The 13,958-nt window shown below is 34.6% G+C and overlaps 1 protein-coding gene across 17 annotated transcripts in view; it reads right to left on the bottom strand.

Annotated features, from left to right (window-relative positions):
• Patronin (calmodulin-regulated spectrin-associated protein patronin) overlaps positions 1-13,958 on the bottom strand; it is a 141,537-nt gene that overhangs the window by 60,959 nt on the left and 66,620 nt on the right. For all 17 annotated transcript variants that reach the window (XM_067111077.1, XM_067111078.1, XM_067111079.1 and 14 more), the window contains exons 13-14: positions 11,691-11,840; positions 4,516-4,640 (exon numbers count right to left, since the gene is read on the bottom strand). In XM_067111077.1, the coding sequence (XP_066967178.1) occupies positions 4,516-4,640; positions 11,691-11,840 (275 nt within the window). The remainder of the gene's footprint in view (positions 1-4,515; positions 4,641-11,690; positions 11,841-13,958) is intronic.

The raw sequence follows: 13,958 nt of genomic DNA, 5'->3' as shown, positions 1-13,958 counted from the left end.
AAGGTCAGGGCCAGGATAGCTCGCCCCACACGCGCCCGCTAGTTTAAGCCGAGAACAAGTCCAGTCTTGGGCGTTGCCCCTGCCCTCCTCTCCCTCCCGCCGCCACGTGGATCCCATCGCGCCCTGTGTGCCCCGTGTTCCATTCCACGTGGCCTTAGAAGACTGCAAGGGATTGCAAGTCTTCCAAACGCGAGCTGACATTAAACGCGGCCTTTTCATCATCCCAAGGGCGCCCTTTTCCGCCCCAATCTACGATTTGAAGAAATACCTTGGAGAGGAGGCTACCATTTCTCCACGCTCCCACACGTGTTTCGGCAGAAGACGTCGTCATCCCTGCACCCTACAAATGTGGTAATGTACCCAAAACGAGTTGCTAGTCACGATTACTTAGCCCTTTTGCATTTATTAATCTCTGGGCCTATAACTTTGTGTTCCCTGATATTCCTTGGTTCAAGCCAGGCCCACGTGTTCACAGCTTCTTTCCTCTGAGTCACAAGTAACGCCTCGGGGAGTCCTTGGCGCCTTCCAGTGCACCCGAGTAATTCAATCCCAAATTCCAGCATTAGATGTGTAACGTGGGTCCAAATATCGTTTCAGAAAGACGCCTGTAGCAGAATTATCCTTGGTCCGTGTTCCTGGCATTCCCAAGCTCCCCCTTCGGGAGGACTTCTACGGCAGTAATTTACCGTATTTTCAGTTAATTTTCCTTTTGACCTTGTGTGCTATCAAATATAACTATTTTTATATCCACGTGTTTCACGACTTCCCTAGTGAAGAGCCCTCCCGCTCCGTGTACTTCTTTTTTGTTTGTGTTTTATATGTCCTGGGTATCTTACAAGGCCATTTTCGAGTAAAAGTAATAATTGTGGAGTCATAAGATCCACCTGCACCAGGAAACATATAAAAAATATATATATATATATATATATTATACAGTGCAACCCTGCCTATTTGTGGTTCTAGATTCGCAGCTTCACCTATTCGCGGATTTTTCTGTGGACGTATATCCATATTTTTCAAGGAAAATTTGCCTATTCACTGAGTTTTTCATTGAGAAATCTTCACTAATTATTGTATTTTCATATTATTTTTGTGACTAAATGCATTTTTCATGATAAAACCATCAAAATAGCTCAGGTATAATAATTTTTATTGGTTTTTTGGTGTTTGAACCATCAAAATAGGCAGTTATAAGCATTTTTAGAGGGGCAAGTATTTGCGGATGGTAGCTATTTGCGCAAGGGATAGATCAGTTGAAAGTCATAAATACTATTTTTTTTGCACTAGTCACTGCACAAGCAGTGCACAGCTTGACCAGCTAATGGCACTACCCAACTCATTCCCCGGGGACTACAGTCTGTATCCAGAAGACAAAATGTATTAACCTGTGAAGACCTCTCTGCTTTATCTTATTCTGTTACCAAGACAAGTCCTATGGTATCAGAGATGTATAAGAGAACATGTGACTAAGCATCCCGGAAATGCAGCTGCACCTTGCACGATAAAAAAAACTACCTCACTGACCTCATCGTTCTTCTTGCATCAGGAAAGCCACTCCCCTCCAACAACTGGTGGGGGTTGGAGGGGAGTTTCTTGTTTAAGAAATAATACAAATACTCTAAAAACATTCTACATAATTAAAAATCTAGAAATATAACTATGATTTTGAATTAAAAACTCTATTCACTATGAAGCTTAATTACAAACTGTAAAAGCTATTGACAAATGAGGCTCAAAATACAAAAAGTAAAAATCCTTCACAATACTGCTATTTCAAAACCTCTTTGAGGCAGGATCTTAGCAGGAAAATGTTTATGATTCTGTAAAGGGAAAATAATAAAATACCAATTCCTTAAAAAGACAGGCTACATTACTATAAATAATGAATTAAAAAGGCATGACAAAGGAAATAGTATCAGAGAAAGCAGATTAACCAATAAGAATGTCCAACTCTTCAGAAAACCCACACATGATAGAAAAAACATAACACACATAAATAAACATACCAAGCACCAACAAAAAATCAAGATATTAAAACATTACTGAAAAAATGAAGTTTCTCTCTCTTATCCAGTCTTATTTTCAAGTACTGTGCAACTATTTGTAGTTTTTCTTTTATACTTGAGTAGAAAAATATCATTCATAAAACAAAAATATTTATATTATTATAATCACTTTAACAATACTAATTGCAAATCTAAGTCTTAATGTGGTGACAATGTGTAAAGAAAAGCGGCATGGAAAAATATGTGAAATTATCAAATTCCACCCACAAGATCATGACGTACTACTGAATGTGATTAAATAGTTCAATGTTTATACACAGGATTTCCATAAAATTTATTATGGAAAAAGGGTTACCAACAAGATTTAGAACTCACAGAAGTATTTTGACGAGATACTAAGCCAAATTTTCATCTGCAAGGTTGGCCAACAAATTCAGTTCTTTACATGGGAAAAATTGCAACTCATTTCCTGCATTTTATCTTCTTTAAATCTTCACCTTAATCATTTAATTAAATGGACTGAATAATTACAGCACTTAATAGATGGCTGCTTGTTGTTGTTATGAAACTATGATGTTTATAAAATATATTGTCCAGTACACAGTTAAGATGGCATATTACATTCTCTCCATAAAAGGGACAAGATCATGAGCAAATGCCAACAAGTAAATGTGTGCTAATTGAAAGTGCCAATTTCTTGAACTGCAAAGTACTATTGTACATAGTTCTTTTTGTATTGATAAATACTATAATTCTAATGTTGGTTTAATATACTTTAGTTGTTGGTACAATTATTTTTCCACAAATTCAGCCTTTTAAACATTGCAGTGGGTTTCAGTAACAACAAATTCATTTCTGGGACTTTATACTTAATAAATATAGATTTGGCTGTTACCTACATAACCATCATTGTTATAGGTATTGCCAGCTTTCTATTAATAATCAACATTATTATGATCAATCACAATCAATTTATTCTTCAGTGAAGTAGACTTTGACAGTCAACAGGTGATGGTCTGCATTGTGGATGAGAGAGAGAATATTACATATTGAATATAATTATCTCACTTGAAATACTTGAGTCAAACATGTACAGTACACAGTATCTACAAAACCAAAACAGCCTGAGTTGACCGCAAAAATTCCACGAAATGTCACAAACTACTATAAACCTTCCCAATGAGAAAGAGAAGAGGTGAACATTCTCTGTGCTGCATTTAAGTCTCAAAACCATTACCTGTGTGGTGGATCTTCATGTGTGTGGTTACCTTTGATTGGCAACTCAGGGACCTGATTTGGCTTTAGAGCCTGGCAACCTGGGTATATTTTCTCTCCACAGCTCATTCACTGCTAGACATGAACATCTTAATTTCTCCAAGACTATGAAAGACTTTTTATATTTTCTGTGAAGTTTCTCCCTCCATGCAATTAGATAAAAGCCATCCATAATCTCTAAATGAAAATACTTTTAGAGAAACTGAAACACTCATGAGTAGCGTTGTGTGGAACTACTAGGCACCCCCGGCCTCTTGATTTTTATTTAAAAAATTTTGTTCTAAAATATGACAGTAGTGATGGAAATGTATTTTCATCATAATGACTTTAACCTTAATCTTTTAAAATTAGTATACTCCCAATTATCTCTGCAAATCTAAAATTAACAAAATTACAATATGATACTGCTGATTAAAACAAAGAGGAATTTACTGTTACATATTTAATATCTAAAGTTGAGCAATATGATAAATCTGAATATACTTTGCCACCACACCTGTCTTCTCTACAGAATGATTCCCCTTGGTTTTAAAAATAAATAAATGGTTACATGTAAATTACTGTTGAAGCATGTTATTCTCTAGTATTTTTTAGTAATATGTCCACATTGGAAAAAGAAACTGGTACAACTAATGTCAATTCTCTTCAATCTGTCTTCTGTACAATCACTGCAAGTATTTAACTTGAAAGAGAAAAAAAACTATAAGCCAAAATGTAATTTTTTATGGCAAGGCAAAATAGACTCTACTATAGCTATTGGTGCTGTAACAAAAGAAAAATATATAGAAAATATTTTAATAGTGTCTCACCCCGCTTTGCATGGGAACTCTTAACACATTAATTGGAACTTCAGTAATTTACTTGGCAGGTATGAAAACTTGTTGAACTACTATGAAAGCTATTCTAACATTTTAATGTCTAAACAATTTCATCTACTTCTCTCTAGGGCACTACAATAATTTTTCTTGAGGGGAATGATAATTACTCTAAAATTTAGCCTATCTATACAATGAATACCAGTGTTACCTAGCTAATAGTTAGAACAAATGAATATAAAAATCTTAGCAGAGCAAGCATAATATGATCAAGCTTAAGCTAGCAGTTGATTTCCGAGTCAATGGGAGTTTCACCCCATAACCTTGATAGAAATAAAATCAGCTACTACCTGTATATAGTATTTTGTTACATTATTGCATTTGAAACCAGTCCAAATAGTCATCATTAGAAAACTTACTGTGTTAGTGACTTGTGGTATTCATCATAATCCATTGTTTCAAGATCAGGTGTGCGTAATTCATCTGTCTGCCCCTCCTCTTCAAGCCAACGTCTGGACACTTTGTTGACGTCTGAACCTATGTCCTGTTTAGAAAATATCATAAGTATTATCTAATTGTGTACATAAAAGAAAATATGCTAATTCAATTGTAAAAGTTACCCAAGGGAAGAATGATTCTAATGATAACATTTACAACATTTTTTTCATAATATAGTATACCCACCATAGTGCAAGAATACTACAACGTAACTATAACATTTGGTAAAATTATAACTTGAAAATAGCTTAAGCATTGTGCACAATAGTGATTCTCCATCATTCAGTTATTCTCATAAGTAACTGGTTTACGAGTTTTGTTATTTTCTAAGGGTGTATAAAGTAGAATATACAGAAATACCTGTGGTTTTAAAAACCTCTAAACATGAATTTTAAAAGTAAAAAACTAACAGAACTTAAAAAGTACTTTTGCTAATATCAAGCAAAACCTGTGAGAAATCCCCCAACAACTTACATTAAATCACAATGAGCAGGTTACTATAGCAGTCAAGAGCTTTCAAACATCATGAATTAGTTGCGTACAAAGAGGAAATATTGATATCAAAACGAGATCAATTCTATGAGTAGTGAAATACTTTGTCAATAACTTTAAAACAATTCACTTAAACGAATTTGAATTTATGCACTTGAAAAATCTGAGAATATAATGTCATTAAAAATTCAATTCAAGAATGCAAAAATCTGAGTGAAATCCACATACATGAGGTTATCTACAGGCAAAAACTGTAGTGTGATATTACTTTTAGTATGTCTGTGTCACTGGGTAATGTCATCATTCTTTGTCCAACTCCTCTGGGTAGTGTTATGATGCTCATACTTGAATAACTTAAAAAGTGTTGTGAACATTCACAATGAGAAAATGAAAAGCTTGAAAGAACAAAACTGACAGAAGATTCATGAACTACTAGGGTTGATCCTACAACACCAAAAATGTTTCTCAGTTACACCAGTTAAAACTGAGAGCATCAAGTGTATGGATACTGTGTATATAGTAAAAAATTTCCCTGTTGATGATAGAATTTGGAGCAAAAATTCAATTTATTTGTATGAACAGCTCAATGAGGCTCGGAGTATGGGGACGAGGAATTTCTGGCTAGTCAGAGATAGTGAGTCAGCTCTGTTAGATACTGTAAACTGAAGAACTCAAAATTACATATGAATATGCATTGACTAATAGAGACAGCATCATCATTCCAAGATGCAGCAAGGCCTCATTGAAGAGGGAGGCTGTCTTCTACTGCAAATTTTCAACTGCAAAAGAACAGATTTGTTCTGGAGGAAGATGCCTTACTGTATGTAAATCTACAAAAGTTAAAAAGAAGTCCTGGGATTCAAGCCATGAAAAGATCATCTGTAATTTACAATGTGGCAACAAAGCTGAGCTGGTCACATGATCAAGTCAGGCCTCGTAATAAGAAAAACTTACTAGACCTTAAGGTAAAAAAAAAAAAAAAAAAAAAAAAAAATCCTTGCTCATATTTTGGCACCACAATAATAAGGCCTGGGTGATGGTAATGTTATTGGAATCACAGTTACCTCATTCCTGAGGTTAAAAAATGCCCCAAAGAGATTGGGCTCCCTTTCATGGTATTCCTTAATAAAAATTCTCCCAGCTATCCCCAATCTCTCAAAGATTTATTTTGTCTGTGGCCAGATTTTCCTTAAAGAAAAAATGTATCTCCTTCCCAGATGGCTTTGAGGTCTGGCCTATTCATACATAGCAAAATCTGATAAAATTTGAGGCTCATTAGCAAATTGTATTACTTCTAGAAAGACAGTATAACAAAAACTATTCTTATCAATGTTACTGATAAGTGAAGAAATGTAATAGGTTGAGGACTGACTGTATTTAAAGTACGAATGTGGCATACAATTCATAATCCCATTTTTCAAGTTGTAGCATGACTTCCGTGTTTACTTGGACATTGCCAATAAACATCATCAAGAAGCTGAATAAAAGGAAGGATAGGAAAATTAATGGACAATATTGTAAACAGATTTCACTTGTCTTTTTTTGCTAACATGCATATAAGCCCTCAAAAAAAAAAAACACCATTTGAAAATACACAAAAAATAGTATTTGGAACCTTCATCTATGCACACAGTATCCTTCATACATAAAATCTATTAACCCTTTACGATTCCCAGATGGTCCCAAACTCATCCGAGACAACTCACATTGAATACTTATGAGCATAGTGATAATTTTCACTGAAATAGTATTATAGTGGATAAATTTTTGGAGATATAATGCTCTTATGGTCTCATTTTGAAGCTGAATACTTTTTCTTTGGGATATTCAATAAAAAATAATTAAAAAGGAAAATGAATTGATATTAGCAAACAACTGTATGGTTGACATCATTTGCAGTGATCTCAATCTCAACAAAAGACAATTTAATGTCTCCAAATGATGGCATGACCGGAAATTACACTGTGAGAATCTCAAAAGGATTAAAAATAAGACACAAAATAGGAAAATAAATGACAGACAAAAATATAAAGAAATACCAAGCACACTCTATCACCACAAATTGGTTAAACCACACACTACCATAAATTAGTTTAACCAGGCTGCGCTGTGAAATGAGCCGTGACAGGAGAAAAAGTAGCAGCAGTACAGATGAAATGAAGCGCTATACTACTGGTACATCAAAACATCCATTAGCAGAGAGGGCAAGGACTACTTAAGTTGGGTATATAAATGGAGATGATTTTGAAAAGGTGTGATCATAGCTTGTCAAGATTCACGTTCAAAGTATGACCACAAGATTGTGATATGAATGAGGGACCAGATGGGAGATGTGCTACCAAGAAGCTGAAATAAAAGATGTAGTCTGGACATGTGATGTGAAGAGATGAACATAAAGTCAGGAGGGCAGTAGTTACTGGATTAGCAGGCTGAAGATTTGTAGGACAACCCAGGAAATCCTAAATTAAGTGGATATATGAAGACCTAAATCTGATAGGAATTAACACAGAGTGCCAAGACACAGCATAATTGAGAACATTTACATTTAAACCTTAAAGCAAAAAGCTGACAAAAATTTGATAACAAAATATTGACCAGACTGTCAGGTAAACTTCTGACTAAAACAGGACTGGCCCAAAGACTTCATTCTTCAATGAAGGAATGTAAACAGGAGCAGGAAAGGTGTTTTGCATTCAGGAGATGAATACAAACTAAAAACACCACAGATAAGAGTCTAAAGATCATATAAAACTCCTGCCTGCTGCGTGGCTGACAAGGGAAATTATAAATGGTACCTTTTACAAAGGGCATAGCTGGAAACAGATCAAATCTTCCTTCCAACCACCATCAGGAGAACAATGAGGTGTGCCATTGAGGTAAAGCAACAGCCGCCCTCCTCCTCAAGTGGTGAGCTCAGTGAGCAGAACCCGCAGGTACCAGCTTATTAGCACCTCTGTCACTCAGCCTAACTCACAGGCAAGAGGAAAGCTCCCCAGCCATGGCATCCAGTATAAAATCAACCCCCTTCTTTGTAAACTCATTTTTAGTTATAAATATACCATGCATGTACTTCTGGTACCATTCACCCCTTGTAAATGGTATAGTGGACTATTGAAACTATGGGCTAATACATGAATTTCGGTCAGCTGCTTTATGATCTTCCTGCAGCAATAAAGAGACTTGTTTGCCAAGTTGAGAAGGTGCAGTGTAAGCTCAGCAGCATAAAAACTGCCATTCTTTTCAATGAAGTGTGTCTACAAAGATCATCTTCCAAAATGTTTACTTTTATAACATGTAAGAGAGCTGCATTACATTTATTTCAAGCATTATTATTGGACAAATGAGACAATTTAGAGGAATATTAAAAATGTAAATAAAAGAAACAAGAACCACTGGATGGTTCATTTTCAATAGATTGCAATGGTAGAAATAATCCAGCTACAAACTGAAATAACTTACTTAATGCTAGGAGCTATGGAAAGGTAACCTTACAAACAAAAATGGTTGAAGACTACATACTCATTTTCAATGTTATTTATCAATAACTTTTTAATTAAAAAAGCATCAAGTGTCAACAGTCCAAGGTTTGAGATTGAAACACACCCAATTTTTGACCTGACAAAACAATAACTATGGACTTGGTCTCACTCCAGCTGAAAGGATGATCTGAATTTCTCAGAAGTGCAAATAATGCATCTGATATTTGGTCAGTTCTTACCAAAAATTGATGCAGTTTGATTTGCAATGCTAGTGATTTTCCAATATTTTCACAATATTCTTATTGCATGTGAAAGGAATTTCACATGTATGAACTGGCCAAGTATCAAATGTATCATCTGTACATCTGAGAGATTATGATAACCCTATTAACCGAAGTGAAACATGGTCAACTGTTCTGTGCAACAACAACAGTTAAAGGAAATGTCATTCATCCTTGCCCTATCAATTTAAAAACCTTTGGACTGTTTACACTTGATGTTTTACAATTTAAAAGGTTACTGATAAATATAAACAGAAATCAATCTCTGTATCTTTACAAATTTTATGCTTGAATGGTTACCCTCCCCACAGTTCTTAGCATGGTACATGTTGTTTACACCTGTGACCGGATTATCCTGCATTATCTCTCGCTTTATTACCCTTGCAAAATTAACCATCTCTCATTTTTGCTCCTGTTGTTTACTTTACCATTCTCCTAACTTGCTTCACTTGCGCCCAGACAGTGCCTGAATAAACATGAAAGTGCTTGGTACTGAACTTCTCCCAGTGATTTTCCTGGTACTAAAAGCATATGCATCACCTGTTGTTCTTCTCTACATATGTAACAATACAGAATCACTTCAGTAATCTCTAACTTTTAAGCAAAATTACAAAAGCAGTGTCTCAGTTTCTCAATAAGTACTTAATAGACACAGTATTCTGCCTCATACATGACCTAAATCTATATATATAAAAATGGATGTATGTATGCATGTATGTATGTGTGTATGTTCCAGCATAACACTGAAATGCATGGAGCAATTTCAACCAAACTTGGTATACATAAGACTTACTATCTGGAAAAGAATACTGTGGGGGTAAGACATCCCTAGCATCAAAGGGGGTGGGGTGGGAAGGGGGTGACACGTAAAAATAACCGAAAATGGCAGATATTAGTGTCTAATCCATAGTTTTTGAGGTCGCTGAAATGAATAGTAACGCTCCCAATGCCCTTAAGCCCAAGTTCAGCCCCGATAAGAATGGGGGGGGTGAGAAGGGGTGAAAAATAAAATGTCAAAAATGGCAGAGATTAGTGCTGAATCCATAGTTTTCGGGGTTGCTGAGAAGGATACAGTAGTGACATTCCCAGTGCCACTGAAGTCCAAGTTTAGTTGAATAGAATGAACAGAAGTCTGTATAACCTCCTGAAAATGTCTGGAAATGAATATAACTTGGTGTCGGTAGAGCGTTCTGGAAATTTGTAAAAATAAAGAGAAGTATGTATATAAGGGAAGCTAACTCGGCAAGTCTTCCCATTTATCTTCTTTCAGTGAATGTGACAGTTTCATCTCTCTTTTAGATGATTGTATAAGTGTTTCTTAATTTATCTGATAATGATAGTGTGCATTTTTTATTCAATTTTATTAAAAAAATGTTGTTTGCAATTAAATTTTGTGTTAAATATAGTGAGTTTGTGAAAGATTTTATTTATAATTTGTATACTTTATTTATATTTTTAAAAACCTATAAATAAAGATTAATTGATATTACATTATAGTGTAATATCTATAGATATATTTGATTCCTTTTCCTGTCAAGCAGAAGGCTGGGATAAACAAATATACAGGTGTGTTCTATGCTTTGGGTGTGTTCTATGGTCTAGGTGTGCTCTATGCTTTGAGTTTTTACCATGCAACGCCGAGTACGTCAGCTAGTATATGACAGTTTTTCATTAAACAAACTGATTCTTTTGAATATAAACTTCTTCAGATTTGCTAATACCACTGCAGTATATGAAGTTCACCTTACTACATTTGTTTCTTTAATACTATAGTTAAGATAGGATAATTGCCTTGAACATTTTATTTTCACCCATAACTCCTAAGTGCGTTAGTTCGAAACCTGCATGCCATTACATGTATATGTATATGTATGTATGTATAATATATATGTATATATGTGTATATATATATATATATATATATATATATATATATATATATATATATATATATATATATATATATATATATATATATATATATATATATATATATATATATATATATATACATACATATACAGGCAGTCCCTAGTTAACAACAGGCTCGGTTTCTGGGGCTTGTCTAGTGACGAAATTTGCTGATTTTCGCTTATCAGCACCATTATTTACCTAACAGAGGTGCTGATAACTGAAAATGGCGCTTTTTGGCGCCAATAAGCCCCAAAAGTCGCCGAAAATTGCTGATTTTCGGTTAGCAGCGATTTTCAGTTATCATCACACCCTCAGAATGGTACCCCTGCTGATAACCAGGGACTGCCTGTACAGTATATATTTTAAAATGTCACACAACAAATTTTATGCACCAAAAATAATTGCAATCAAAGTGCATTTATAAAAAAAATTACTTGTTCAGTACTACAATGTTAAAAAATCTAGTTTCTCTTGAGAAAAGAAAAACATGCAATCAAAACAACATACATCAACTAACAACAGGCTTGTATAATATTTTCAAAGCTAAAAACAGCAAAGCTAAGAACAGCAACACAATGTTCACACTATGGTAAGACAAGACTTGAGCTCCTTCACCCATCTTAACTCCCTCCACTTAAAAGAAAAAAAAAAAAAAAAAAAACAATTGCCGTGAACAATAAATGAAAATACACAAAAATCCTGCAGTCTATAATTTTAATCCTTTCAACTGAAAAAAAAAAAAAAATTATGAAGACACTGCTAGACATCTCTAAGCGGGAAAAATGTCACTTAAATATACAACAAAACAGGCAAAACTAACAACCAAAGCAGTATTGTATATGTTATTACATTAATGCGGCGCATTGAAAACCACATACAACCAAAGCATGCACTAATATGCACAAGCAACTACAATACTATGGCTTTTACCTGTAGAGACAAATCAGTGTTAGGCCGTGTACTGGTGGTAATAGATGTTGGATGCTTTGGCAGAGACTGTTCCACTGAATCTACCATTGCATCCAAATTATCAGGCTCAGACGTGGTAGGGGTCGAAGACCCAGTGGAAGACCCTTTTCCCTACGAGGTCAGAGGAAGCTTATTTTATGTTAAACCTAATTCTAATATTATTCATTGTTTGGTCATTCAGCTCTGACCTGTTTTCACAAAATACCTGAAATGGCTTGCCAAAGGTTAAATGTACAATGTTTCATTAAGTTACACTGCAAAATTACTGTTTATCTGATAATTTTGAAATTTACTGTTGGATTAATAAATTAGTTCTCATACATAAGAGCCCAACCCAAAATCCTTTTTGAGGTGTTAATTTTCACAAACTGCAACAGTCTCCACAAGATTTGGCAAATTCTAAAATTAATATCACAGTAAATATATGAAGAAATAAGAGATAAAAATTAACTGGAAATAAAAACTGAAGTTCAGGGCATAATCCTCTATCAAACAGTAAAATATAAGGACAATATACTTCAATATTTTAAAAAAGGAATTGATAAAAAAAAAAAAAAAAACTGATGTTATATTGCACAAGAACTTCCTTAAGTGAAAAAATTAAGCTCCCTAACCTTTCGTAATTTATGAAATCGAAACACGCATTAGGCAGTAACAAACAGTTACTTCTCATGTAACATCTGACCAAAATAATGTTTGAAAAAATGGAGATCACACATATTGGTCATGCAACAACTCCAAAACATTCAAACTGCAATTATAACAAATCTCATTAACCAACAATTAGTGCTGTACAATTCCAAAACTAATTTCAAACTAACTTTCAAAATGTGTTTATAATAAAATGTTATATTATGCAATAAGCAAAATAACTGCATAACTAGTGCCTCTATAAGTAGGAATATAAAATTTTCATGCAGTAGTATGGCTAGTATGTACTGACATCTTCATACCCAATGGCATCAAAGAAGTTATATTTGTACAGACAAATAAGAAAATTCTGTACCCCGTTTCACTTCTATTTAAGGATACTGTATATCATGCAAATACCTAAACCCTTAACCCCACAGAAGTATGCTTCAAACAAAACATTGTAATGTAATTAATCAGAATGTGACAACTTGGAATACAAACTACAGAAACAACATACAGAAAATTACATATACAGTATATGAATCCCTATGTAATCCAAACTAGTAAACCAAATAAAACCAAGTTACATCTGGAGACGCCTTTCTCTAAATTACAAGTATTTTATTCACACCTACTTCAAAAAACAGCTATTGACAATGAAACATGAAGACGCAAGTAAAAATATTAATCACTCATTTACAATTTATCATTATAATTATTTGGTCGTTTAACTCAACCATTAACTCTCCCAAGGTTATACCTAAATATTCATTTTTTAAACAGAAGAAAAATGGGTCATAGCACTTAATTATCTACAAATCTTACAAATGTAATAAGGCAGTAAATAAGAAAATGGAGATAGAACCAAATTTACATGACCCTTGCCCAAGATTTGTCCTTCATTCCTGTTGAAATTTGATCACACACTGAATTTTAATAGCTCATAAACCATGCATGCTTTCCTTTTATAATGGATTCACCATCAAATATGTTAAATATCACATAATTCAAATTCTGAATTATAATTCACATAACTCCTAGAGTTAATTATTATAAATATAAATATACTGTACTATCTAAAACAAAAGACTCAATATTTGGGAATTACATGTTAAAGAATAAAAACAAAATTCTTTGGAGGACCTATGTCCAATACTTGTCCTATGCTGTTACCGCTAATACAGGCAGTCCCCAGTAATCGGCGGCCTCGGTTACTGGCAATCCGGTTTTAAGAGATTGTCTAGTGACGACAATAACTGGATTTTCAGCATCAATATGCGCTGATCTCCAGTTATCGGCGGCGCCAATCCCCAGTTATTGGCACTGATAACCGGATGTCAGTGGCGATATCCAGGGATTGGCGCTGTTATCGTCGATTTTCGGTTATCATAATGCTGTCGGGAACAGAACCCCCGCTGATCTCCGGTTATCGGCGGCGCCAATCCCCAGTTATTGGCACTGATAACCGGATGTCCGTGCCGATATCCAGGGACTGGCGCTGTTATCGTCGATTTTCGGTTATCATAATGCTGTCGGGAACAGAACCCCCGCCGATAACCGGGGACTGCCTATACTGCTTATACAGATCATGTTAAT

The sequence above is a fragment of the Macrobrachium rosenbergii genome, chromosome 11 (genome assembly GCF_040412425.1).
Source record: "Macrobrachium rosenbergii isolate ZJJX-2024 chromosome 11, ASM4041242v1, whole genome shotgun sequence".
Classification (NCBI taxonomy): Eukaryota; Metazoa; Arthropoda; class Malacostraca; order Decapoda; family Palaemonidae; genus Macrobrachium; species Macrobrachium rosenbergii.
This window is presented reverse-complemented; position numbering and strand designations above follow the sequence as displayed.